Source organism: Culex pipiens, chromosome 1 (assembly GCF_016801865.2).
Source record: "Culex pipiens pallens isolate TS chromosome 1, TS_CPP_V2, whole genome shotgun sequence".
NCBI classification, from domain to species: domain Eukaryota; kingdom Metazoa; phylum Arthropoda; class Insecta; order Diptera; family Culicidae; genus Culex; species Culex pipiens.
In genome coordinates, this window is record NC_068937.1 from 10,951,723 (window position 1) to 10,979,230 (window position 27,508).

The window sequence follows — 27,508 nt, forward strand, 5'->3', positions numbered from 1 at the left end:
TGAGGCCAATGTTCAATTTTTTTATTTCTTTTATAATAAAATAACGCTCCCTAACATCGAAATAAAACGCTTTTAGTTTTCTGCAGCAATGAATCAGATTTATTTCGAAAAAAGTAGTTTTTGCGGTAAATTACAATTTATCATGTATAATATATTTTTAACTTGTTTCTTTTACGGACTCCCTAACTGCGGTTGGATCGCTCGGCAAAAAGAGTTTTGAAAATTGATTCTTCTTTATTCCCTTTATTGTTGTTTCTTTGCGTATTGTGGTTATCATCATTCTTCATTTTTTAACTCATCCGCTTACTCGCTAGAAGTAATGCACTTGCCATGCTTGTTTGAATCAATTTATTTTTCAAAATCTCATCCCATTTCTTTTTTTTTTTTCTTATTTGCAGCGAGTAAAAGTTTATGCCTGTTTTTTTTTAAACCTATCATTACTAATCATGCATAACTCCAGCTTATTTTTATTCTGTTTCGTTTAGCGCTCTAAAGAACCCTACAATTTCTAGATAGATTTTGAATTTTATTTTTTTTAAATGGATAGCTTTTTTTTGAATAACACTTGATTTGGGGAAGTAGCAGAACTTGATTGATTTTTGTGTTAAGTTTTTCTCATTTGTAAAATAAGTTACGATAAAATACACACTCGCACACAACTTCATCATCATCATGATCATCGTGAAAAAGAAGAAGAAAGGGGATTGGTTGATTGTGGGTTTTTTTTGTTCGCTTCCGCTTTCTCAATAATAATTGTGTAGAGTAACAAAACAAAACTGTGTGTGTTTTACGGCCGTTGACGCTCTGCACTGTTTGATAAATGCACCAAAAAAGAAGAAAAAGTATCTTAGAAGATCCGCTCGTAGAACAGCAGGTAGGCCTGGGCGTTCAGCACACTGTCCTCGGTCGTTTCGCGCACGTGACTGTCGGACACGTAGTACCACTTGCCGGGCGGCGGATCCACGTCCGGCAGCAGTTCCGGCTTGGGCGTGTACCCGACCGCACCCTCGCACTCTTCCCCGTCGGACGTGGTTCCGGTGGACGATCGGCTCGACGAGGTGCTGCTGGACGAGGTGAGCGCGTCGTCGCTGTCACGGGCTGCGGCCGCCGCCGTCATTCCGCGGGCCTGCTCCCGGGCCAGTTCCTTCTCCAGCTGGATCGCCTCTTCGTCCTTTTGGTCCAGTTCGGCTTTGGAACCCTTTGGCAGGAACGTCCACCGGGGGTCGTCCTTGGCGAGCTGGGGACGGACCTTGACGTAGGCGACGTAGTGGCCACCGTGCATCGTTCCGGAGTGCTCGACGATGCCGTACAGCGAGTAGAGGAGCTTCTTCTGGCCGGGGCGCACGGTTGGGAGCTTTTTGACGCGCGAGCCGCAGAACGGGGCGATGTCCAGGACGAACGGGAAGGTGACGGTTTTGGTCATCTTGCGGAACATGCCACGGGGACCGACCTGGAAAGAGAGGGATAGATTAATAATTGAGCGGTTGAACGTTGGGTACCGCTTGCATGGTGTCGACTCAAATTCTTTGACGTCAAGGTGATCAACCTGTTTTATGTTTTTTAAACAAGCAAATCTGAGGAGTTTAATTGACAAATTTCATGTAAACCTGTTATTTTCGAATAAAACTGCTGTTTTTTTTTTTATTTCAAAGGGCCAAATTTTTTTTGAGGTGTACAACAAAAATTAAAAATTTTAAGTTTAGAAACACATTTTTTTTTGTTTGATCTCTGAATTGAAAATTTCTCAAATACTTAAATCGACGTTTGAGACCATCCATAATCCACGTGGACACTTTTTTTTGGAAATCTCAGGGAGGGGAGGGGGAGGGGGTTACTTCGTGGACAATTGACCATACAAAAAGAATCTTTTTTGTATGGAGCGTGGACAATGCCCATTCTCATCATACCAAGCGATTGTGTCTGAATGATGCTGGATAATCTGGAGTGTTTCTTAAAATTTACTAAAACCACGTACACCAACCAGTACAGAAAATTATTATGAACATTTCTGTATCATTTGACTTTTAACAAAATGTATTCCTTTTACAAGGATTTAACAAAATAAAAATTTTAAACCTATTCTGGTCTGACGAGAATGCACTGGGACCCACGCAGTTTCTATTTTCGGCTGTATTCTTTTTTCTTTCAGCGTAGCGAAATTTTAAGCGAACACTCACGATTTATAGGCATTTACAGAGAAAGTTTCCTGGCATCACTGGCTCAGCCTTACACGCGCTGTTGGTGGTGTTGGTGGCTAGCCTTTATTCTTTTTTTGCCTTCGCTTCTCGTTCGGTTTTCGTCAGCCTTCGACGAGAATAGGTAAATCCTGGTAAAACGTCAAGTGACTAAGGGAAAAAAATATTTTTCAGCTTGACAGAATTCAATCTTACAAAAAATAATGTTCGACAGCAAAAACACAAAATTAATTTAAATGATCATGATCGACAAACTAAATAATTCTTTTGAATTTTGTTAAAGCACTGAACAAAATTGATGTGATTCATATGAAAACATGAAAGATTCCTAAGGAAGTATCAGAGATTATTTTTTTTGGCAAACAACTTTAATGAACTTGAATTTCTTTTGCATCTTCACAATTCTGAGCAACTTTGCTGAAAGGCACAAAGCTCTATCTTCAAACGGGAAGTTCCTTGAGCCATTTTTGTAATTCAGGTTGAGGTGTTTATGAAAAAATGAGTTTTTTTGAAATTATCAACACAGGCTTATGTCGTAGCGAGTTGGTGTCTTCTAGACATTTGACGAGCTTATAAAAACAAGCATTTATCTTCCAAGAGAGCGAAAATCGGACCTTTTAAACGAAAGTTATAGCCAAAATACGACGAAAAAGACGCCATTTTGAAATGTGAATAACTCGACAAGGTGGTGGAGTTTGACCTCGCTCTTAGAAGCATCTGAAAGTACACATTTTGGAGTACATTTGCTGAAAATATCTCGGAGGTCTTTTTTGTTTAACTCATTTAATCTCAATTTGAAAATGAGCAATTTTAAATCGTTTTTTGCCCATAACTTTTGATGGAATTGACCAAAATTCGATTTCCATGAACAAAAATATTCATTTTGACAAGCTCTACAATTGTCTAGAAGGGCTCAAAAATTTACAAATTGATCTAGTGGTTGTAAAAGAAGAAACAAGTTTTTACTGAAATATTTCAGGAATCAACAAAATAATCAAATTTTATTTGAAACAAAAAATATTACAAGAATTTTGAGATTTCTGATTATTAAATTTCTTGAATTCTTAAATCGGCATGAACATTACAAATTATATTATGAGAGTGTTTGCGCTATGTTAATGTTTTTTTTTTTATAATACTGTTTTTATTAGGCCCTTTTTTTTTAGTCTCGTCGTTGCTCTTTGCGAGGCAAGGCCTGCTTCGATCGTGTGTGGCCTGCGTCGTTGTTTCGCGCGGGAGAAAAGAAGAAAACAGTGATTTTGAAAGAAGCTGGTCAGTCACGCCGTTGCTCTTTGCGAGGCAAGGCCTGCTTCGATCGTGTTTGGCCTGCGTCCCCGTTGTTTCCACGGGCGAAAAAGGAAGAAAAAGTGTTTTTACCCAAATGCCACTTATTCATCATTATATACGCGCTGATCCCTGTTTTGCCTGATGGGATTGGAAGTTTAAAGATATAAAATCACTCGAAAAATGAACTTTTTAATTAGACCTCCTTGACCTGCCTTCATTTGTACATATCGACTCAGAATCACCAGCTGAGCAAATGTCTGTGTGTTTGGCTGTGGAAAACATATTTTTGCCATTTGCAGGGTTGTTACGGGAGAGTAGAAAAAAATCCGCGCCGACCTAAGAACCGAAACCGCGTGAATTCCGCGCCATATAAAAAAATATCGCGACCAACATTTAAGAAATTTTATTTTTTTAAAAACTAATTCATAAAGTCTGGAGCTACATTTGAGCCCAGCCTTTAAATGGGACGAAAGGCCGTAAGAGCAATGTCGAACCGCCCCTTTCAAATGTTGCTCCAGAAGTATTTGAAAAAAAAAATACAAACTCGTTTTATGTTTAAAGGCTCCAAAAGAATGAAAGCAATAAATCCCTTACAAAAAACATCAAGATACGACCAAAGCAAGGGTCATGAAAAAAAATCTACAAAATAGAAAATACAACATTTAAAAACCTTAAAAATTTAACTTCAAAAATATAAGCTCAAATACAAATATAATAAAATTTTAAATTTCGAAAGTCTAAAAATTCAAAAACTAACAATCTTAATGCAGTTTGTATTCCAAAATCCTCGCTAAAATTTCACTTCGAAAGAAATTCATTTCCGATATTTAAAATAAATTCTTCTCATAATTTCAAAATCTCTAACATAAAATATGACTTGAAAAATTGTGGCATTCAAGAATTTAAGAATTTAAGAATTTAAGAATTAAAGAATTTGAGATTTGAGAAATATTTTTTTTGTTTTCTTAATTGTTTTGAATTTGATATTTTTTAGTTTTCAAATTTTGACTTTTTAAATTATTAAAAAATTTTAAATTTCTGATTTTTGTTGTTTTGAATTTCAGATTTCTAATATTTTCAATTAAGAAATTTCGGATTAAAGTTTTAGAAACTTCAAAAAATTTTAAATATGAATTTTGATTTTTTTTTTGTTAAAAAAACTATTAAAAAAAAGTTTCGAATTTTTGAATTTCTGTAGCTTTGATTTTGAATGTTCTGATCTTTTTATTTTCGCCAAGAATGTTTAAATTTAGAAAAAAATATTTCTACGGATTGAATCACATCTAAAATTCGAAAGTGGAGGCCAGCTTCTGTTACGTCCAGTCAAGCTCATATTTGGCGCCCACCAGAACAAGCCCCAATAATCGTTTTTGTTACACATCCCAATGTCTATAACTTCGGGAAAAATTTGTAATATTTGATTTACAACATTAAAAATTGAATAAATCCAGCATAAAATTAAAAATTAATAAGGTTAAAAATCATTACTCAGAACTCAGAGCGGGAGATGTTAAGCAATGACAAGAAACATATAAAAAATAATTTCTACACAATCTTCATCTTCATTTTTCGACGGTTCGCACTAAGAAAATACAAACATACAACAAAATTAAAATGAAATTCTTGCACTGAAAGGAAAAAACAAATTATCCTGATATTATTTTTTTACATAACTTGAAAGTATTTCTATCTCTCTCAATTAATTTATTTATCAAAATTGCCATCCGCACGAAATCCGCGCCTGAGAAAAGTTAGCCACCAAATCCGCGCCAGATCCCACTATGGTACATTGGGTGGCCAAGTTTCAAAAAAGTGACCTTCTCCAAATATTTTTTGGTATTTTTTTCTCGAAAGTAAACATTCTAACTAAGAAAAATCCAAATTTTTAAAGCTCTAAGTTTGTTCATTCATTCATTCCTAGCGCAGCCCTGATAAGGCTGCCTACCGAAAAAGAGGATCGCGAATGGCAAGAAGGCTAGAAATCCGGAACAAACGGCAGAAGCCCATAGAAAAGCAGACCACCGATTGGCGACTCGGCTCTTGGAACTGCAGGTCTTTAAATTTCTTGGGTTTCGAATTCGCCTTAGCGAAGGAGTTGCAACCTCGCAACTTCGATGTTGTGGCACTGCAGGAGGTGTGCTTGGAGGAGGAGCAGGTGCTCGACTGGCCAGGTCGGCAGACCAATTCCCGTTTTTATCTGAGCGGCGGCAAGGACAAGAAGCTGGGTACCGGCTTTATCGTGCGGGGCAAAATGCAGGATCGCGTGTTCGGCTTCACGGCGATCAGCGAGCGGATGTGTAAGTTGAGGATAAGAGGCCGTTTCTTCAACTACAGCATCATCAACGTGCACTGCCCCCACGAAGAAAAGACCGATGATGAGAAGGAAGCATTCTACGCGACGCTGGAGGAGGTGTACGACGGCTGTCCGCGGCAGGATGTAAAAATCATCATTGGGGACATGAACGCTCGGTTCGGAAGGGAGGAAATGTTTCGACCGACAATAGGCCCAGAAAGTCTACATGCGGTCACGAACGACAACGGCCAACGCTGCATCGACTTCGCAGCCTCCCGTGGAATGGTGGTCAAGAGCACCTACTTTCCTCGCAAGGACATCCACAAAGCCACCTGGACATCACCTGACCAACGGACGAAAACGCAAATCGACCACGTCCTGATCGACGGCCGATTCTTCTCGGACGTAACACACGTGCGCACCTTTCGCGGTGCGAATATTGACTCGGACCACTACCTAGTTGGAGTTGACATGCGCTCAAAGCTGTCGACGGTGTACAACCAACGCCGAAGCCGGCGGGCCCCTCCGTTCAACACCGCGTGTCTGCAGAACGGAGATGTGGCCCACAGTTACGCGCAGCAGCTGGAAGCGAATCTGCCAGGTGAGGAGGAACTTGGCGCAGCCTCGCTCGAGGGTGGTTGGAGCCGCATACGCTCAGCCATCGGCAGTGCAGCGGAAGCCACACTGGGTAGTGCGATCCGAGTCAGTCGAAACGATTGGTACGACGACGAGTGCCAACAGATTACCGCCGAGAAGAAAGCAGCTTACGACAAGAAGCTGCACAAGGCGACGAGAGGGAACGTGGAACGATAAAGGCAGGCTCGGAATCGGCAGGTCGCGGTCTTCAAGCTTAAGAAGCGCCAGCAGGAAGACCGGGATTGCGCGGAAATGGAGCAGCTATTCCGAGCTAACGAAACGCGGAAGTTTTACGAGAAGGTGAACCGGTCCCGCAAAGGCTTCGTGCCGCGAGCCGACGTGTGCAGGGACAGCGGTGGAAACCTGATCGTAAACAAGAGCGAGGTGTTGGACAGGTGGAAGCAGTACTTCAACGAGCACCTCAACGGCGATGAAGCGAACGGAGACGGCGATGGAGTCAACCTTGGAGCGCCCGCAGCTGATGAACAGTTCCCAGCACCTGATCTGGAGACGGTGAAGAGGGAGATCAGGAAGCTGAAGAACAACAGAGCTGCCGGAAAGGATCGGTTACCCGGTGAGCTCTTCAAATATGGAGGAGAGAAACTAGCGAGGGCGCTTCACTGCGTGATTTCCAAGATCTGGGAGGAGGAGAAGCTACCGGAGGAATGGATGGATGGTGTCGTGTGCCCCATCTACAAAAAGGGCGATAAGTTGGAATGCGGCAACTACCGCGGCATCACGCTTATCAACGCGGCCTACAAAATCCTCTCTCAGATCCTCTGCCGTCAGCTGTCACCCCACGCAAGGAGGTTCGTGGGGCCCTACCAAGCGGGCTTCACTGGCGCGCGCGCCACCACGGACCAAATATTTTGTCTCCGACAGATCCTCGAGAAATGTCGTGAGTACAACGTGCCCTCACATCACATCTTCATCGACTTCAAGGCGGCCTATGATACAGTCGACCGCGAGCAGCTATGGCAGATTATGCACGAGAACGGGTTTCCGGCTAAACTGACTCGACTGATCAAGGCTACCTTGGATGGTGTGATGTGTCACGTGCGTGTTTCGGGGGAATTAGCGGAACCCTTTGGATCACGCCGAGGGCTGCGGCAAGGTGATGGCTTATCCTGTGCGCTGTTCAACATCGTCCTTGAGGGCATTATTCGAAGGGCGGGCATCGAAACGAGTGGCACGATTATGAACAAGTCCTACCAGTTGCTTGCTTTTGCCGATGACATCGACATTGTGGCAAGAAACCTGGAGACGGTGATGGACGTCTACACCCGACTGAAGGTACAAGCAAGGCGTGTAGGACTTGGCATGAATACGACAAAGACGAAGTACATGAAAGGAAGGGGTTCGAAGGATGTCGGCCCCCCAAGTCTCACCCTTCTAACTGTGGATGGTGATGAGTTGGAGGAGGTGAGCGAGTTCGTGTACTTGGGATCGCTGGTAACCGCCGACAACGACACCAGCAAAGAGATCCGGACTCGTATTTTTGCTGGGAATCGTGCGTACTTCGGATTACGGAAAACTCTCACTTCGGATCGAGTGCAACGCCGCACGAAGCTGACGATGTACAGAACACTGATCAGACCGGTAGTCCTCTATGGCCACGAGACCTGGACGATGCGGCAGGAGGATGAACGTGCCCTTGGAGTTTTCGAACGGAAGGTGCTACGAACGATCTACGGTGGAGTGCAGGTGTCTGACGGAGTGTGGCGAAGACGCATGAACCACGAACTGCACGCGTTTCTTGAAGAACCGACCATCGCCACCCAGGCGAAAATCGGGAGGCTCAGGTGGGCCGGCCATGTCGCCCGAATGGACGAGAGCCAGCCTGTCAGACTGCTATTTGACCGCGCTGAACCAGCTGGCGGAACAGGCAGAAGAGCAGGGAAACCGCGCGCACGGTGGGGAGATCAAGTGAATGGTGATATCCGGAAGATCTGTAACCTGGGAAATTGGAGAGTAGCAGCACAAGACCGAGAAAGATGGAAGCGTCTTCTTGCTACAGCACGCGTACCTGGTGCGCTATGCTGATTGGTATGGTATATAAGTTTGTTCATTACGGAGATACGAAAGCTGAAAGTCAAAAATTGGAGTAAAAAACTAGCGTTTTTCGTAAAAAAGGCTGATTGTTTAATTTTAATATAGCTCAGCCATTTTAAATATTTTATTAGGACAATTATACATCATTGGAAAGGTAATGAGATAAGCTTTGAAACTATTAGTAGATAAATGTTGTTTCCAAACCAAAAACTGAAGTTTTCATCGAATAACTGGAGCATTTTTTTGACAAAACTTATTTTTTTGTGTTTGTTAATCGAGTACTTTTTTTGCTAACCGATGCTTAACATGAAACTAAGATCACTTGAAAGATTGGATCATAATCTAACATTACTGAAATTTTCAGCCTGCGATTTTTTGCGTTTTCGGAGATATGCCATTTTAAACATTTACGTTTTATCAAAATATGCTGCAATCTACATATGCGCCCGTTTATTTTACTTGCTTTGCTACCTACTTCGTTGGCATCGTCGCTTCAAAAATCAGTACCTGGTTTCAAGAAGTAAAGTAGTAAAAAAGTAAAGAAGTTTCTCAAGCGAAACTGGAGAATGGAGAATCTCAGTTTGACTCCGAAAAAAGTATTCAGCAAAATATTGACTTAGCATGATGAATTTCTGCGATCAATCCATGAAACTGATCCACATTTAAGTTCTATGTTGGTTAGTACAAAACGTCATAAAAAGTACCTTTAACAAATCCTGAAGCCGTCAGAAACTCTATAATCAAATGAATTTTCATGAACAAGAACATTAGGATTAGTAAGAACATGTTTTGTATTGTATCGTTTTATTTCATTATTAATATTTTGAATAAAATTAATTTTTCTGTTATTTGATTTAACAATTAAAATTTTCGCAATTCATGCTCGTAAGGGTCAAGTTATATGGCATGGACTCACAAAAAGAAACACACAGCAGTAAATAATAAATATTTGACTTAAAATGAATTTATTAAACGCTTAACAAAATTTTGTTGGAGGGGAGGAGGGGAGGGAGGGGGTGAAAGAAAGAGGGGGGAGGGGTTGTGTTCTTGAAGTGGGGATGTATTAGCTTATCCATAATTTAATAATATAAACTTGCAATACAATATATACGCAATTCTGTTGTACTTGCAAATGTATGAAAATACTATTTATTATAAACAATCAACTATTGAAAAAACATGAAAAGTCATAAAAATCGACGTATACCATTTCAATACCATACATTTACCCAAATTTGTATGAAAAAAACATTTAAAAAGCAAAAAAATAATTTGGCCGCCTGTTTGTATGGGGATGGCCCATAGTGGATCCGCGCTATCCACGCGATCCGCGCCGTCCGTAACAACCTTGCATTTGGAAAAATAAGTAAGATTTTAAAAATGAAAAATACGTGAAGAATACCTGAGATATTTTGTATCACCGATCTCGAAATTTAGATCGGCCATCTTAAACGATCGTTATTTGTAATACAATTATTCTTTTCTTTTTTTTTTCTAGTTGCAAAAATTGAAGCAGGTAAAACAGTTAAAAAAATCAAAATCAACAAAGGTTTATAAATATAAATTGGATATCAAATTTTACCTACAGAAAACCCCCCAACTGTTGTAAAAGGTAAATATTATGATCGGATTATACTGTAAATGGGAGAATTTATTGATTTCAAAAATTAAATAGAACATTGTTAGTAGTTCTTTAATTTTTTTTCGTCAAATGTTCGATATTTGTTTAGTCAGGAAACTTTTTAATTTAAAAACTTTTTTTTAATTTTGTTTTTAGAGATTTTGTTGACACCATGACTCGATAATGACAAACAAACTCACCTGGAAGCGCTTCAAATGCAATATCAAAACCGCCGGCGGCGACGAAATCAAAAACTGCTTCGTCGCGTTCGTATTCACCGACTTCCCCTCCTTGCCGTTAATCCGCTCCGTACACGCCTCACAGCACACCTTATTATTCCCCGCCATCAGCTCCACCGCCGTGAACGCATTCAAACAGGACTGAATCGAACACTCGTTGTCCTCACACTGATACCGCGGCGCCAGCGTGTTCCCCCAGTCGGCATGACTTACGGTGCGCTGCCGGCGTGCCTTGGCCTTCGCCTCCTGCTGCTCCAGGCTCATCTTCTCCATCATGTTGGCCACCCCCTCGGGACTGAGACCCAGCTCGCACACCACGTTCGACGACTCGCCCTCTTTGTTCGGATTTTCTGGGGCGTCGTCACGCTTTTCCGGACCGCCGGATTGGTTGCCGTTTTGGTCGACGCTCTTTTTCGGCTGCGAATCGTCGGTTAGGTTGTCCTCGACGTCCGCGTCCGACATGCCGTCGTCGTCCTTGTCGGATTCGGGGGCGGCGGCGTCGCCGCCGTTGTCGGCTTCGGGTTCTCCCGAAGGTTCGTTGTTGATTTGTTGGGTTTTTTCGGCTTTTTCTTTTGTTTTGGTGGCTTTCTTGATGCGGCGTCGTTCGCGGCTGCTGAGGGGCTTTGGCGTGGCTCCGCCGGAAGTGGAGGCGCTGTAGCCGTAGTCGGGTTCGGGGCTGCCTTTTCGCCGGATCGGGGGTTGCGGTTTCTCCGAGTTGATTGGGAGTGACAGGTCGAGGAAGGATTCGTGCCGCGCGGAGACGTGGTAGCAGTCCTGGCAGGTTAGGGTGGACACGAGGAAGCCACGGAACACGGGTTCGGGGCCGAGGATGCGCTCGGAGGCTTGCGTGCCGTAGAACTTGATCTTTTCCTTCATGGTGTCCTCGACGGTGTTTGGGTCGACGCGTTTGCCGTAGCCGAGGGAAAGAAGGATGACCAGCTGGTAACGGCGGAGGTCTTCGCTGCGGACACTTTCCAGCAGGTGCCGGAGCAGCTCGTGCGAGTCGTGCTGGTCCATGCCGGCAAATTGGGGCCATTTGTTGGTGAGTTGGGAGAAGAGTTTGGACGGGGAGAAGACTCCGCCGCCGGATTGCAGCTCGGACAGGGATTCGGCCAGCACTTGCGTGAACGATCCCCACGGGTTCAGCTCGCCGCTGATTGGACTCAACTCGGTCACCGTTCCATCTTTCAGCTTGAGTGGGCCTCCGGGAAGTTGGAACTTTTCACCCTGGACGGAGGATTCCCGCAGCACGTCCAGCAGATACGGCGTCCGCGTCAGACACTGAACAACGGCGTTGAAGAAGCAGGTATTGCCCAAATTCGACAGACCTCGCAGCCGCGGCAAACTGTCCACGATGGACAAGCTGCTCGTCGCAATCGCAGGCAACTTCCGTCCGGTTCCGCCTCCGCCAATGTCCAACCGGATGTCACGGTAATTCGGCGCCGACGTCGTCGTCGGCTTGGGCTGCGGCCCGTAAACCATCGTACTGTTCGTAACGCCGCTGGCCGTTGAATCTCCGTCCCCACCGGCAGCCAGCGTCCGGATCGAGTTGACCGCACTGGCGATGGTTTGCTCCAGATTTTCAATTGTCGGCGGTTGCGGCGGTTGTTCCACGTTCGTTACGTTCTTCATCGCGGCCACTTTGGCTTCCTGGCGGACGTAGTCGACGATGTCGGCGAGCCGGGGCACGGCCTTCGGGTTGACCTCCTGGTCGCACTGGTAGCACCACACCTGGAAGCGGGTCGTGTTGAGGCAGAGCGCGTGCGATTCCGAGCGGGGAGTCTGAAAAAAAAGCAAAATTCCGATTAATCTTATCTCCTCCGATAAGCGCCGCTCATTTCCCAGAATCCCCTCACCTTGTAATGCTCCAGCGCGTGCTGATTCACGGACCGTCCGCACAGCTGCGACCCGCACTTCAGGCACATCCACAGGCTCGGATCCGGCTCGTCGTAGTCCAGCAGATCGCTCACCAACGGTTCCGGGCCCGGATCCGCCCTCCCCGCGCTCTTGCTCTCCGCACACTTGCCACACGCCTGGTCCAACCCGCCGGCCGACTTGACCCGCTTGCGCACCGTCTGCGTGTGGATCGAGTTCTTCACGTGCACGCACACCTCCCCGGCGGCCGGATTCCGGACGCGCGCATCGTCGTTCGACTCCGTCGACGAGTCTTCGTCCTTAAACTCGCACTGCTTCTTCTTCACCATGCTGGCGCACCACCTTCAAACCCTGCGGAACATCACCGTAAAAAGAAGCAACATTAGCCAAAACAAAGAAGAAAACATGGTCCCCCCCTCCTCACACCCCCACCCCCGCCCAAGGTGATCTAGCAGTGGCGTGTGACCTAGAAACGATTCTGCGACAAAGAACGTAACTTTTTCACGACCAAAGCCCCATCCTCGCGATTTAAATACCAAATTCGCACTTTTTGCAGTAAATTTCGCCAGCGAAAGAGGGAAAAATCGAAGAAAACACCATCACACCATCAATTGTGAGGTTAATTACGGTGCACAAAATCTAGGACCTACCCTTTTCGCTTTCACGGAACTCGAACTTAAACCACCTTTTAGGACTGCCACCCACAATTACGTTGAATTAAGCACGGACACTGTAGCAGTAGCAGCGCAGCGAACGGGGCAAAGTTTTCATTTTTCCTTCAGCAGATCGCAAATTTTTTTGAGAAAATGACGACGACGACGTCTTCATCTCCTCTTGGCCATGCACCAACTCCGCACATACACGAAACGTCACGGGATTTGACAGGTTTGAAGGCGAGGGGAGTTGGAATGGGAAGGTCGAATGGAAGTTTTTGATTTTTGAACCGGTTTATTTATTTTTTATATGAAGTTTTTTTTATATTAGAATAATTTTCGTGCACAAGATTCTTCGAAAAAAAAAATCTAAAAAATGTTCTAAATATAATTTTTTTTCTCTGAATCGAAAACTCAATAAAAAAATTTGTAGTTTTAAATTTTAAAATTTTATTTTTTTTTCTTTAAATTTTAAATTATTTTCCTAAATCCTAAAATTGGGTCCTAAAATGAGGCTTAGATTGCTGATATTATTGTTTACAGCGCTAAAGCTTATTTTTCTGAGTACAATGACCCTTTGTACGACCACAAAGAGTTTAAAATGGATTTTTAAATCAATTTTGAAAAATTAACCTCGCGGTCCTCTTTGACAGAAAAGCTCCTACTTGACAGCTCGTTCTATGGGGACCATAGTTGATCCATCGAATAAATGTTGTCTTGTCAAAAAAAAAATTGCATTAAAATGAAAAAAAGTTATCAGAAATGGTTTTTAATCGTGTTTTTTACCGTTGTACATAAAAATTGACATAGGGCTTAAGTACCCAATTATCCGGAGTATTTCCGGAGAATTCTTATTTCTGATTTTCGAATTTTGAAGGTTCTTAATTTTTTGAATTTCGGAATTTTAATGTAGAATTTATAGATTTTTTAATCTATAAATTTTTATATGCATGAATTTTAGAATTTCAAAATTTTCTTAAATTATTTTTATGTTATTTGAAATCACCGAACTTTAAAATTTTAGAATGTTTATTTTTAAATTTGGGGGTTTTGATTTTTTGTGTTTATGAACTTCGTAATGTTGAAAACTTGTCTATTTGAAGTTATAAATATTTTAAATTCTAAATCCTCAAACTCCTTAAAAATTTTAAATTTAGTGATTCTTAAATCCCTAAATTCTTAAATTGGGTCCTAAAATCAAGCTTAAATTTGTGATATCATTGCTCACAACGATAAAGCTTATTTTTCTGAGTACAATGACCCTTTGAACAACCGCAAAGGATTTAAAATGGATTTTTAATTCAATTTTGAAAAATTAATGAATTTGGATGATCAAGTATCAATAAAAGCAACGTTTTTCATCGTTTGTTATCATTAGAACATCTTATTTTGCTTTTATATTAAAATGGGAATTGAAAATGGATGCTCAACATTCAAATGCGTTTTTCTCAAAATGCATAGTTTGTACATGATGCTTTTTGAAATGTTGGCATCGATATTTCTGATTTTTTTTTATTTGAATTTCTGATCTGTAATGTAGAAATATATAGATTTCTTGATTTTTTGGTTTTTGTCTTCCTCACCTCACTGAGGAAAGGCTATAAAATCACTCGAAAAATAAAATTCTTCGAAAAATAAATTTCTGACCTCGTAGACCCACCTTTACATATAAATATCTGAGCAAATGTTTGTGTGTGGTGGGATGCTGATAAAAAAATTTGCACTGGATTATATCGGCACTGGCTCAACCCATTTTGTCTGTTTGGTCTCATTCGATCCGTCTTGAGGTCCCATAAGTCGCTATTGAAAATTATAAAGTTTAGTTAAGTACCTAAAAATAATGCTTAAAAAACGATTTTAACAAAAGTCTGGAAGATTGTAAAAAGGGTGGTTTTAGTAAGAAAACCCACCATGTTTTACATTTTTAGAAAGGTATTGAAACGAGTTCTTAAGATTGAAGATTTGACAACCCTATCAACAGTTATAAGTGTTATTTATGCACTTTTTGCAGGCCGGTTCTCACTAGGGCTGCGGAGTCTGGTCATATTTCAAGCGACTCCGACTCCGACTTCGGCTTTCTGAGTTTAGCCGACTCCGACTCCAGCTTTCAACAAATTGTTGGCTCCGACTCCACATATTTTTAAATGTTTCAAAAGATAGTCAACTATTATTTTGAAAACATTGATAAATAGGATTATTTAAATACTCTCTTAGTGTCAAGTTTTTCTCGAGGAAAATAAGTTTGAAACACAAAACGGAAAAATAGAGTCTAGGTTACAAGTTTTATACATAACAAGCCTTACCCGACAAACTTCGTTCTGCCTTTTTTTGTTTCTTGACATAGCTTGTTTGCTTATTCAGCCTCCTGTGATCAAAATTTGATTTCACGTAACTTTCTCCATACAATTGCCGATGCTCCGGAATCGATTCCAGAGTGGCCAAAGTGTCAATTAGTTAGCGAACCCAACGCAACAAAGAGCACCTCGATCCGACGCTCCGTATTGAACAGATTCGCGTTCGAACAAAACCGTCGAAATTTTTTATATATATAGATTAAAACAGAAATAAAAACAACACCAGTTTTTAAGGCATTGTTGGAAGAACCTCGGGAAGAACACCTTTGTAAATAAATTTGGATTTACATTCAATTTATTAAAATAAGTCTGGTACAAATTTCATTCAAAGTTTTTGTCTCCCCTAGCTTCAAAGTTGGCCCGAAAATTCAAGGGGCTAGAAAAAAAAAGTTTTTTAAGAACTTAAAATTTAAGTGCAATCACCTAAAATCAATTTAAAATGCATTCCCCTGCATTCAGAATAATTTTTAGCAAGTTTGGGTTGATTTGAATTTTTTTGCGAATTTTTGAAAATGTTCGTTGATTATTATCGCCGAGATTATCGCAAAAAGTTTTTCTTCGCATTTTTTTTTTATTTCGTCAAATCTTACATTTTTTTGAAAAGTAATGATTTCAAAACAACTGAACTAGAGTAAATTGCATTTTAAAACACTTTTTCCATACAAATGTTGAAACTATGGCTTGTTATTTCAACATTTATATTTTTTATTTTTTTTTGCCCCCTCCCCTCGACCCCAGCCAGAGCCGAGGCACAAAAACTTTTATTTTTTTTGCATCCAGCTTTTTAAGCGAGAATGGCGTTCGAATGGTGAACGCCCGAAATGTCAAAATCACGCAGTGGTACCAACATTACGAAAAAAGTGTGCCATGGCATGACAGCCTCATTTTTTTTCTGATGTTGGTGCTCTTGCGCAATTTTGACATTTCGGACGTTCAACATTCGAACGCCATCTTCGCATAAATACCTGGATAGGCCTAAGTTTAAATTTTTAATTGTTATTTTTTATTACCTAGCCTTAATAGGCATTAATCATCGATTTAACATATAAATTCAATTTGCTCACTTTTAGGCAGACACTATAGGGCAGAAATTTATAAGAAGCACAGTGACTACTTCTTGAATCTTCACGATCTTCACCTAAAACTAAGTTTTATGAATGATCGTGCGCCTCCATCAATATACGTAAAAACTTAAAATTGGAAAGAACCCTAGGGTTTTGCTTACTCCATTTGAAATTTTCCTTGTCCGGTCGCTACTTTGAATGTTCGCTAATTCTAATGTACTCGAATTAAAAAGCGCTCAAACGTCAAAACAGTCAACCTTGTCAAACCTCGTGTCAAACTAATGTTCGACCCCTTTGTTCGTCGATTTCCGAGAACATGGTTTTGTCACAGAGTTACCCAGAGTACCACGATGTACCACAATCCCAGTCAAATCAATCCGAATTCTGAAACGGAATCTAATTAGAATCGTATACAAATTCCGTTTCAAACGCAACAACCGGTTCCGTGTTCGAACCGGTGAAAATGTTCGAATTCGATGCCAACATTTCAAAAAGCATCATGTACACACCATCTTTTTTGAGAAAAACGCATTTAAATGTTGAGCATCCATTTTCAATTCCCATTTTAATATAAAAGCAAAATAAGATGTTCTAATGATAACAAACAATGAAAAACCAGAGAGAAGGGAAATGAGAGGGTACACTGGCGATTTATTTTTGACCCCGTAACGCGGTACACAGGTACACAGCCCTTCAGCATAATCTCAGCAATCAGGCGTGACAAATTTTTGTTCAATGGAAACTTTAGGCGTTACATTTTTTTGGTGACATTTTCTGCTGTCAAATTTTCAACACTTTGCACAATAAACTGTCAAATCGCATTTTTTGTCAATCAGGGGAAATTATACAACCCAAGCTTATTCAGCTCTATTTCTAGTTTAACCTTGCCGGTGTTTGCGGCGCTTCAATTAATTGGATATTCCTAATGCTGCTTTATTACTGAAATTATCTTTTGGAAGTTGTCGGCACCGAGATACCCCTTCGTAGCCCAGTCCACACAAGGGAAAAGTCCGGTAGACTGTATGAGAATTGGAAGCAAAACTCTTCCGGATGGTTAGATCGACAGATAATCAATTCTTAGGGCCATGCGTAGTTTCAGTGCAAAATGGAGTTCTTAAGAGTTTCAAGCTGATTTCAGCTCCAATGGTGCCTTTTAACCAACATTTTCGTCATTGTTTTCCTTTTTCGAGTATTTTTTTGAATAATTTACATTTTATATAAAAGAACTGTTCTTCGAGTAAGCAGCAGCGGTAGTCGTTCATTACCAGGGATTTCAATGTCGATTTCCGCCGTCCCGAAACAATTTTTTGGACTTGCCGACCTTCAACCATTTCATTGAACCTGTAGTGAGACCAGCGGAAATTACGGACTGGATTGGAAGGCCGAGTTGAAAGTTTGATTGTTGGCTTGTGCCACTGGCTTGCAGTTGATTTCGCAGGACATTAGAGGACATTTATCTACACTTTCAGAATAATAAAATAATTACATTAAAACATTCCAAGTTTTTATTCAACCTGAATTTGGCATAAAACATCTGTTTTAAGTTTTGTACATTTTTGTTTATTCATTTTTTCAAGAAACTTTCAGTTCTTTGCGAACCAAAGAATCTCGACGTCGTTTATGCCAATGGACTTGTGCGATCAGCCCTCCCCGGAGTCTCCAGATAGGTTTGACTCAGTCCACCGGTTAATCTTGATCCATCAAACTGCTAAACAGAATATTGATGGCGCAAATAAAGTCCGAAGCCGTTGGATGCCGGACGCCGTTGCTTTTGTCCATGTAGATCGTGGGGACGCAATGTTGCCTTAAATATAATAATTCATTTAATAAAAGACCGCAATGCGCCCAAGTTTAAAACTCAACCTCGGAAGCAACATAATCACCAATTTGTTGTTTGCCCACCTCCAACGGAATTTTCGAGTTCGAGCTCAAAACCGTTTCTGAAAAAATAGTAAAAAATTACTTCTTCCGGCAATATAAAATTAAGCTTCTTCTTACCGATCGTCACTTACTTTATTTCCGGGTCAATCTGGTTCAACTGGTAACTTTAGTTTCTCCTGATCCGGATATTTATTTTCCACCCGTTGATACAACGGATGGCAACCTGGCAACGACTTATGGTTTTTGTTTTCAAGCTGTCACTCCAAAATTTTCAGAAGAAATAGGAGACTGCTGTGATGGAAAAAAATCATAACACCTGTTTAATAACGCCTCAAAACAGTAACGCCTTGTCGAAGGCGTTACGGTTGTACCTTTGATTGGTACCATGAATTTGGAGGAAATTTGTTCCAAGTCCGCGCTCTATTTTCAATACTCTTTGGAAAAACGTTGCTTTTATTGATACTTGATCATCCGAATTCAATAAAACATTATTTCCGTAACGAGGTTCATGTAGTCTTTTATTTGACAGGTTGACAGGGCTATATAAACAGGAACTGCTGATGGCAGAGATTTTGTTTATGTTACTTTATTTCAAATCATGATTAAACAGACTTTACTGAAGTAACTTTTGCTCATTTTTGGTGGAGAGGTAGCTTATTAGGAGTACTGTCAGAATTTGCAATAACCCAGAAAGTGTCAAAATGTACATGATGCCTTTTGAAATGTTACCGTCGAATTAGCGAATTCGGAATTGCTAATTCGGAGGCATTTCTATTCCAATTAACGAATCCGCTCTGTACCGCTTTAAAAACTCTGTGTTGAACCGGTTCAAGTCCAAACATCGCAAACTACGCGTTCGACCTCCCATTCCAACTCCGCTCCCAAGTTCATCGCAATCTGTCAACAGAGTCCATTTTCATCGCACCGTGAACCAAAACCCAAAACGTCAACGCGAACTCCGCAAAGGTGAGCCGCAGCAGCAGACGAAGCAGCTGAGGAGGATTTTCTTTCGCTCGTGAAATTTGTGCATTTTCCGTGCGTTTTCCCCCGTGATTCCGGTGCGATTTTGAGCGGAAACGTGCGTAGCTATCCGGTGGCACTTGTTTGGAAGCATCCGGTGCGCCTCGCCCCCGGCGAAACTCGCTGGAAGCCGCTGGTCAAAAAGCAAATTATGTAATTTTTATTTGCGACGACGGCGGCCGACGACTACACACGTTTGACAGCGAAATTTCACAAGAGTGGAGAGGAAGGAAAAGCCGAGTCGCAGATTGCTTGGATTTTCCTTTTTTCCCTGTCGCAATCGATAACAATTTGTTTTGACTTTCCTTTGCAGAGTGATTTCCCGAAAAGCAGCAGCGAAAATGCTCCGAACGCCGTTGACGAGGGCGCTGACGCTGGGCGCGCGCGGTTGTCCGTCCCAGGTTGTGCGAACGGCCGCGTCCAACACCCCGGCCAAGGCGCCCGAGCTGATCGAGGTGTTTGTGGACGACCAGTCCGTGATGGTGGCGCCCGGAACGACGGTGCTGCAGGTTGGTTTCGTAGGAGTTTCTACTCACTGAGAACAATGGCAATGACGGATTTACTACTGTTGGGAAGAAAGGCAAAGCAAAACGGCAATTACCTGGAGAAGAAGTCAACCAATCAAGGAGTCATTAGACTATGACAAACAAACAAACTTTTTGACAGTTTGCCTGCATTTGTTTGCAGACACGTCAGTCTGCATACGTCTGGCTTTGTTTGCGAGTTTGGCAAACTGTCACAAATAAGTGCGAGTTTGTTAGCCATAGTCTAATAGCTCCTTCAGTGGAAAAAGAAGCTGACGACAACGACACCGAATTTAGAGAAGGAACAATGCAATGTCCTTGGACATCGAGATCAACAATTTCTTTTATTTCCAACAGGCTGCAGCCCAAGTTGGGGTTGAGATTCCACGGTTCTGCTACCACGAGCGGCTGGCCGTGGCCGGCAATTGCCGCATGTGTCTGGTTGAGGTGGAGAAGTCGCCGAAGCCGGTGGCGGCCTGCGCGATGCCCGTGATGAAGGGTTGGCGCATCAAGACCAACTCCGAGATGACCCGCAAGGCTCGCGAAGGCGTCATGGAGTTCCTGTTGATGAACCACCCGCTGGATTGCCCAATTTGTGACCAGGGTGGCGAGTGTGACCTGCAGGATCAGGCCATGGCGTTCGGGTCGGACCGGTCGCGATTCACCGACATTGACCACAGCGGAAAGCGTGCCGTCGAGGACAAGGACATTGGACCGCTGGTCAAGACGATCATGACCCGGTGCATTCACTGCACGCGATGCATCCGTTTTGCGTCGGAGATTGCGGGAGTTGACGATCTGGGTACGACCGGACGTGGTAACGACATGCAGATTGGAACGTACGTCGAGAAGCTGTTCCTGTCGGAACTTTCGGGCAACGTGATTGACCTGTGCCCGGTCGGCGCTCTGACCAACAAGCCGTACAGCTTCGTGGCCCGTCCGTGGGAGATCCGCAAGGTGGAATCGATCGACGTGCTGGACGCCGTCGGCAGCAACATCATCGTGAGCACCCGCACCGGTGAAGTCCTGCGTATTTTGCCCCGTGAAAACGAGGAAATTAACGAGGAGTGGCTGTCGGACAAGTCCCGTTTCGCATGTGACGGACTCAAGCGCCAGCGCCTCATCGCTCCGATGCTCCGCAACCCGAACGGTGAACTCGAAGCCGTCGAGTGGGAATCTGCTCTGATCACCATCGCGCAGGCTCTCCGCTCCGCGCCGAAGGGTAAAGTGGCCGCCGTTGCCGGAGGTCTCGCCGACGCCGAAGCCCTGGTCGCCCTGAAGGACCTGCTGAACCGTCTCGGCTCGGAAACCTTGTGCACCGAGCAAAAGTTCCCCACCGACGGCTCGGGAACCGACTTCCGGTCGAGCTACCTGCTCAACTCTTCGATCGCCGCCTGTGAGGAAGCCGATCTGGTCCTCCTCGTCGGAACGAACCCACGCTACGAAGCCCCGCTCCTGAACACCCGACTCCGCAAGGGCTACGTCCACAACGAGCAGAACATCGCCCTGATCGGACCCAAGGTCAACCTGTCGTACGAGTACGAACACCTGGGAAGCGATGCCTCCCTCGTGCGGGACATTGCCAGCGGAAACCATCCGTTCGCGAAGAAGTTGAAGGCCGCCAAGAAGCCGCTGATCATCGTCGGCGCGAACCAGCTGGCCCGCAAGGACGGAGCCGCCTTCGTGACCGCTCTGCACGTCTTTGCCAACTCGCTGCAGCCGGCCGATGTAAGAACCTCGAATTTCCCTTCTGTCTTCATGATCTAATTCCTTCCTCCCCCTTCAAAACAGCCCAACTGGAAGGTCTGGAACGTGCTGCAGACGAACGCCGCCCAAACGGCCGCCCTCGACGTCGGCTACACGGCCGGAGCGGACGCGGCCATCGCCGCCGAACCCAAGGTCCTCTTCCTGCTCGGAGCCGACTCCAACGCCATCAAGAAGGACCAACTCCCCAAGGACTGCTTCATCGTCTACCAGGGACACCACGGCGATGCGGGCGCCCAGCTGGCCCACGCCATCCTCCCCGGCGCCGCCTACACCGAAAAGCAAGCGACCTACGTCAACACCGAGGGACGCGCCCAGCAAACGCTCGTCGCCGTCACCCCGCCCGGACTCGCCCGCGAAGACTGGAAGATCCTGCGCGCCCTCTCGGAAATCGCCGGAGCGCCCCTCCCGTACGACACGCTGGACGAGCTGCGTTCGCGCCTCGAGGACATCGCACCGCACCTGGTGCGCTACGGACGCCGCGAGAGCGCCAACTTCTTCAAGCAAGCCGAGGAAATGCTCCGGAACGCGGCGGTCCACTTTGACGGCGCGAAGGTCGAGGTGCCGCAAAAGTCGCTGCAGGACTTCTTCATGACCGACCCGATCACGCGCGCTTCGCCGACCATGGCCAAGTGCGTGACGGCCGCGAAGAAGCAGGCGGCGACAGCGAGCAACTAAGAAACAAATACATTACTCCAGCACAGCAGTTGTTTTTCCGAGCAAACTTTTTGTCGTAGCGAAAAGGAAATTATGATAGAAAAGTTTAAAATGTGAGCAAAAAAGGTGCGCACGGCCGCGGTGGCTAGTTTTGAGCAAAGCTACGAGTGGTAAAAGTAGAACGAAAATAAATACAAAATTGTAAAATAATTATCCAACTTCAACTTTGTTGTAACGTCAGGTTACAGAAAAAAACTAATAAAAAGTGGTGAAAATCTTAATGGTTGTTTGAATCTTTTTATTTTATTCACGGGAATTATTATATTCGATTTTTTTTTAATTAAGTTTGAACTGTCATTTCATTCATTCATAATTGACGCCGTGAATTAATTTTCTCTGTTGTCAGCAGTAAAAATCAACGCCACGTTGCAAAAAACACTAATTTTAAAAAATAAATAACTGCGACTATTTTCAAAAAAGTTACGTAAAAATGGCTTTAACTTGAAAATGGTGCATTTTACCAAAATTTCAAATATTTTTCTTGCACATTCTTGAAATTTCTGAAAAGTTTGAATTTTATGTCCCCTAAAACATATCAGAAAAAAGAAAATAAGTAGTGTTTTTTTTTGCAAATCAAGTATTCAGGGTGGCCACTCCAGTCTGGAAATCGGGAAAGTCGGGAATTTGTGATTTTTTGTTAAAAAGACGTGAATCCCAAGCATACCTGTTTGAAAAATATTTTAATCTAGAGTTTTTTTTTTTGAAAATTCCTATAAGCTATTGTGTTTCATATGTTTATAGGTCCTTTGAAAAAAAAAAAATCTAGAAAAGTTCATTCAGTCATTTCAAATATTGTTTCCAAATGTTTGATTCCCTTAAACTTTTGTGTGGTAGACTATAGATAACGTTTCGTTTTCATTTTCAAAAAAAAAATGACTTGCAGATATGGGCAGTATATTAAAATGAATTTACGAAAATATTGTTTTTCTGAAGTTTTACATCTTTTTCCGATTTTGCTCTCAAAATTCAAAATTTGTAAAAAGTTTAAAAAGCCTTCACTTGATAAGAAATTTATAAATGAACGTTATACAATGTATTCTCAATAGATTGTAAAAGATTTTTCATGTTTCTAACGAGGAAAATTTAGTTGAAATTTGCGTTGGTTTGATTAAATTAATAAGAATTTGTTTGAGTTATAACAAATAAGTTTAGAGAACTTTTCTCTATAGAAACATTAGTATAAAATAAGTGGGTTAAAATGAAGTATTTTCAAACTGAATTTTTCATTGAACATTGAACATTCAAATACTGGCAGAATTTATAAATTTTTAAAGGATACTTAGTAAAACATCTTTTAAGCGAATGCACAGATATTTTAAAATTTTTTGAAAGAATAATAACTTTAATCAAGTGAAAAGATATGTAAAGATTTTACAAATATATAAACATAAGAATTCAATTGTTTTTTATCTTTAACTTTTTGTCATCATCATTTTCATTGCCAATTGATTCGAAGTTTTAAAAAAACTTGATGTTTTGTTATTTTAAAAATAAAAATTGAAATTATTTGTTACGCTTGCGGCTATTTTTCAAAATCTGATGATTTATGTTTATACTCAAAACATTGCTTTTATTTTTGAAGAAAGTTGAAGGTTTTAAGAATTTATTATTTGAATTTAAGTTTTTTACTAAAACTGTTTTTTTGTTTACTTAAGCTGTTTGATTTTTTAAGGAAATTTTGTTCAATGGTTTTTATTGACTTTTTATAAAGAGTTTTTGAAATGAAATCAATCTTCAGATAAGAAATACCTACTTTTTTAGGTTCTGGAAAAGTCGGGAAAAAGTCGGGAATTTGAAAATGGGATTTGAGTGGTCACTCTGGTATTAGTGACAAAAAGTGCAATTAAAAATCACCAACATTTATTTTACCGTGTATCATTTTTTCAGTGTAGTTCTCATCAATACCTACAACTTTGCGGAAGACACCAAATCGATAAAAAAAATCCTTAAAAAGATACAGATTTTTGAATTTTCCTATATCATTTTTGTATGGACTGCTGCCAAATTTGTATGGAAAATTATAATGACAAACTAATGATGCAAAATGGCTTCTTTGGGCATACCGAAGGCACCAAAAAAGTTTAAGCCGGATTAAAAAATACAAAAAATAAATCGAATGACCGAAATCTCAGAGAATTGCTCTGTTGTCAGCAGTAAAAATCAACGCCATGTTGCAAAAAAAAACAACAAAAAATACGAAATCCAGAAGACCTTATTCTAGTAATCCTATAATCATTGTTAACAATTTTGACAAATTACAAAAAAATACTAAAAAAATGCAAAAATCCCAAAAACAAAATTTATCAAATTTATTTATCGATATGACGAAAACAATCAAAATGACTAAAATTGCCAATATGACGAAAATGACGAACATTATGAAAATGACCAAAATGTCCATTAGGGCGGTCCAAATCCGGGCTTCCTCAGGGGCTACCCCCTGAATCCAAAGATTCGCAGCAGCTTGACAGAAAACTCAACTCCATGTTGCACTTTGCATTTCTTCTCGACGCGAATTCCGTTTTAGAATTGAAATTGAACTGACTGGGTTAATGCTGAATTTCAGAGAGCCTCTGGAATAAGCGGGTTATTGGCGTTATGGGCAGCCACATCCTCTTGGCAAAAATCCTTATTTTCGAAAAAACCTCAATTTTCACCGATAGAATATTTTCAAAATATCAAATTGTCATTCAACTATCTCGGTATCCAAAAAATGCCCATTCTTGGGGCTACTTAAACAGCGAAACCACTCTCAGTTCCACCAAATTCTAGATGCATAAACAAGATTTCTAAGGGACCATGTCATCAAGAGCATTTCTATATAATTGAGTATTATCAGAAAGAAAAGAAAAACGTAGGTACTGCGGTTTGAACAAAATTAACTCTTCGTAGGGGCACGATCGTTAACCGGCGTCGTCTGCGAAGTATCTGCTGTCGATGGATGATCTCTGCTTCTTTTTGCCTCGTATCTCGTTTGCATTCTTTTCTTGTTGATCTTGCTGGTTCTAGTTGAGGAGATTACGTTGTACTGGTACGAAATTGTTTAATATATATATATGATGAATCCCGAGATCCTCCGAAAATTCACAGAACCGCCATGGATTTTGTTTGATAACGATGTAAACGAAATCTTACGGTATGGAATGTTGACTACTTATTGTTAGATGAGCCATATTAGATCTTGGATCCATGTTTCACTTTGAGGTAGATCTGTTGACGATAATATTGATGACTCCGTTCTTTGCGTGTATTCCTCTGCAAGTTTGAGATATTGTAGCTGCTCTTATTGACGAGTTTGTTAAAATATCGCTTTTTAGAAAAATGCTAGTTGGTCGGAATCTAGAATCCGCTATTCGATTTGGTCTACGTTGTTTGATCAGTCTCAAGTATTAGATGCCAGTGAGCATCTTTTTAAGAAGCTGGTTTCTGGCACTGAGTATCAATATCCGTTTTATGCGAGAATCACTTGATGAATACTGCTCAATTCTGCTTCTACTCTGGTTTGCTTATTTCTGCATCATTTCTTTGCCGCAACTGCATCAGCGAAATTTATGGCAACTGTTTACTGATAAATTTCGCTAGATAACATGATTATTTCTAAGAAACAATGACGATCTCCAGACTGCTTTATTATTATAAATACCTCCTACTGGTGAATTCTCTGGATATCTGATGAACGAGTGTGGATGGCTTGGAATGAAGCTTCTTAATCGCTTGTAAGGTCTGCTTCGAAACCATGGCTAGATATGTAGGCTTCGTAGACTTACTTTGTTCGATTACTTTCACCTCCTACTGTTTCAGGAGAGTTGTTTTGGAGAGATGAGTGTTGGTTTTACTACAATTCGTCTATAAGAATTGTTAACTGGTACAAAATGTCGATATCCGTTTGCTTGTTTTCACGAAGAACTTCGTCGTGAGGCTCTATGCGGGGTAGCAATCCCAAATTTTGCGAAGCGAAATGAAAAGCCTGAGGGTGAAACACCTTTTCCCGACTACGTGACGTGCTACCCAAGTTCTTCGTCATGATAGTTATCCTTGTAGCCATAACTCTGCACCTTATTTCACACGATGATTGCTTGATGAACACTGCGCAGCTCTGCATCTGTACTCGTCCGGGTGTTCTACTGAGATTCGAATAGCAACGAATTTCTGTTGGCTAAACTTTTCTGCTCCATAACTTTTCAGCTGCACTCTCGAGCATAGATTGAGTCTGTAATTCCCTCACTGATTTCAGCATAATTTTAGTTGTTTCACTGCCGCTACTGCATTAGAAGAAGATACCTTCTGATTCGATGAGTTTTGATGAATTCTTGATCTGCATTGATAAGCGAAGTATACAGCCAATGTCCGTTTATTCTAGCGAAATGATGACGTTCCCACAGAATGCAACATCTAATGCTCTGGATATAAGTTGAATGGGCGATGGCTGACTAGAACAAGTATTCTGATCGCTGCTCCAAAAAGGTGATGACGACTTTGTAGCATAACTCTTTTGATGACCTTTAATCTTCAGTTGATTTACTATATCACGCTATACGTACGCCAGATGCAGCTCGCCAGCTTTTCGAACTCTCCGATGTTAAAGTGAGATGCCTTAAGCGTCACTCCGGAAGAAAACGGGAAGCCGTAGAGACCACGACGTAATAATAACAATAATCACGATACGCGAAAAGGAGTTCACTGGGAAAGTCATGGCATTGAATTACGCTGGAATTCGTATGGTCGTCAGCTTCGTTGAATTTGTGAACCTCCTATACAGTTGATATTTCTGCTGCTTTTAACCTGAGGTAGAAGATGTTGCAAGTTGTATCAGCTGACACTTTTGTAAACCTGCAGAAGGATTATCTGGATCTAATGCTGAATTCTGTTCTTCATCGGTTCCGTAGCTCCCAGATTCAGCTTGACATGGTAGTTTTTTGCCGAACAATTCTTGAACTGCTTTTGCTGCACATATCAATCTTGCCAGGTCCGCCCTGATGAGAGATCTCAGTTGTGTTTGTTGTTCTATCGGTCTTTCACCTGCACTCCATCCTGATCCTGAGTCAAAAAGCAGCCTGATGTTGTTTGATTTATTAGTTAAAATTTTTTATCAACGGCGTTCCGATGTCGATGATAAGGTCTCCAGGTCAAGCGAGTAGTTTAATGTTTCATGCGACGTTGCCACACAACTTTAGCTATCCGCACTCCAACGTAGATCGTTCGTAGCACCTTCCGTTCGAAAACTCTAAGGACACGTTCATTGTCTTGCCGCCTTGTCCAGGTGTCGTTGCAGTAGACGATTATTGGTCTAATCATCAGTTACGTATCACACTTTCTCAGATGTCAGGTTTTAC

The 27,508-nt window shown here is 42.0% G+C and overlaps 2 protein-coding genes across 6 annotated transcripts; one reads left to right on the top strand and one right to left on the bottom strand.

The window, feature by feature from the left end:
- Window positions 1–237: 237 nt before the first annotated feature.
- On the bottom strand, window positions 238–13,034 carry LOC120430864 (ubiquitin carboxyl-terminal hydrolase 16). The gene is made up of 4 exons (XM_039595992.2): window positions 12,849–13,034; window positions 12,180–12,549; window positions 10,285–12,105; window positions 238–1,450 (listed from the first exon to the last, which is right to left on the bottom strand). The coding sequence occupies exons 2-4, from the start codon at window positions 12,525–12,527 to the stop codon at window positions 848–850; spliced, it is 2,772 nt and encodes a 923-aa protein (XP_039451926.1). The 5' UTR covers window positions 12,528–12,549; window positions 12,849–13,034; the 3' UTR covers window positions 238–847.
- A 6,036-nt stretch (window positions 13,035–19,070) lies between these two features.
- On the top strand, window positions 19,071–22,396 carry LOC120430880 (NADH-ubiquinone oxidoreductase 75 kDa subunit, mitochondrial). Of its 5 annotated transcripts, none has more exons than XM_039596024.2 (4): window positions 19,071–19,185; window positions 19,484–19,679; window positions 20,052–21,422; window positions 21,486–22,396. In XM_039596024.2, the coding sequence occupies exons 2-4, from the start codon at window positions 19,512–19,514 to the stop codon at window positions 22,134–22,136; spliced, it is 2,190 nt and encodes a 729-aa protein (XP_039451958.1). In that variant the 5' UTR covers window positions 19,071–19,185; window positions 19,484–19,511; the 3' UTR covers window positions 22,137–22,396. The 5 variants fall into 5 exon arrangements, with proteins under 5 accessions (XP_039451958.1, XP_039451962.1, XP_039451950.1 ...); XM_039596028.2 differs by having other exon boundaries at window positions 19,071–19,116; XM_039596016.2 differs by having other exon boundaries at window positions 19,099–19,208.
- Window positions 22,397–27,508: the final 5,112 nt, after the last annotated feature.

Bases quoted from the DNA above. Each gene is read 5' to 3' on its own strand.
- LOC120430864 (XM_039595992.2), bottom strand. From the start codon at position 12,527: ATGGTGAAGAAGAAGCAGTGCGAGTTTAAGGACGAAGACTCGTCGACG. The intron at 12,106-12,179 runs GTGAGGGGATTC...CTTTTTTTTCAG, and splicing joins ACGCGCTGGAGCATTACAAG to ACTCCCCGCTCGGAATCGCA. The intron at 1,451-10,284 runs GTGAGTTTGTTT...CTCTCTTTCCAG, and splicing joins TGCATTTGAAGCGCTTCCAG to GTCGGTCCCCGTGGCATGTT.
- LOC120430880 (XM_039596024.2), top strand. From the start codon at position 19,512: ATGCTCCGAACGCCGTTGACGAGGGCGCTGACGCTGGGCGCGCGCGGT. The intron at 19,680-20,051 runs GTTGGTTTCGTA...TATTTCCAACAG, and splicing joins CCGGAACGACGGTGCTGCAG to GCTGCAGCCCAAGTTGGGGT. The intron at 21,423-21,485 runs GTAAGAACCTCG...CCTTCAAAACAG, and splicing joins ACTCGCTGCAGCCGGCCGAT to CCCAACTGGAAGGTCTGGAA.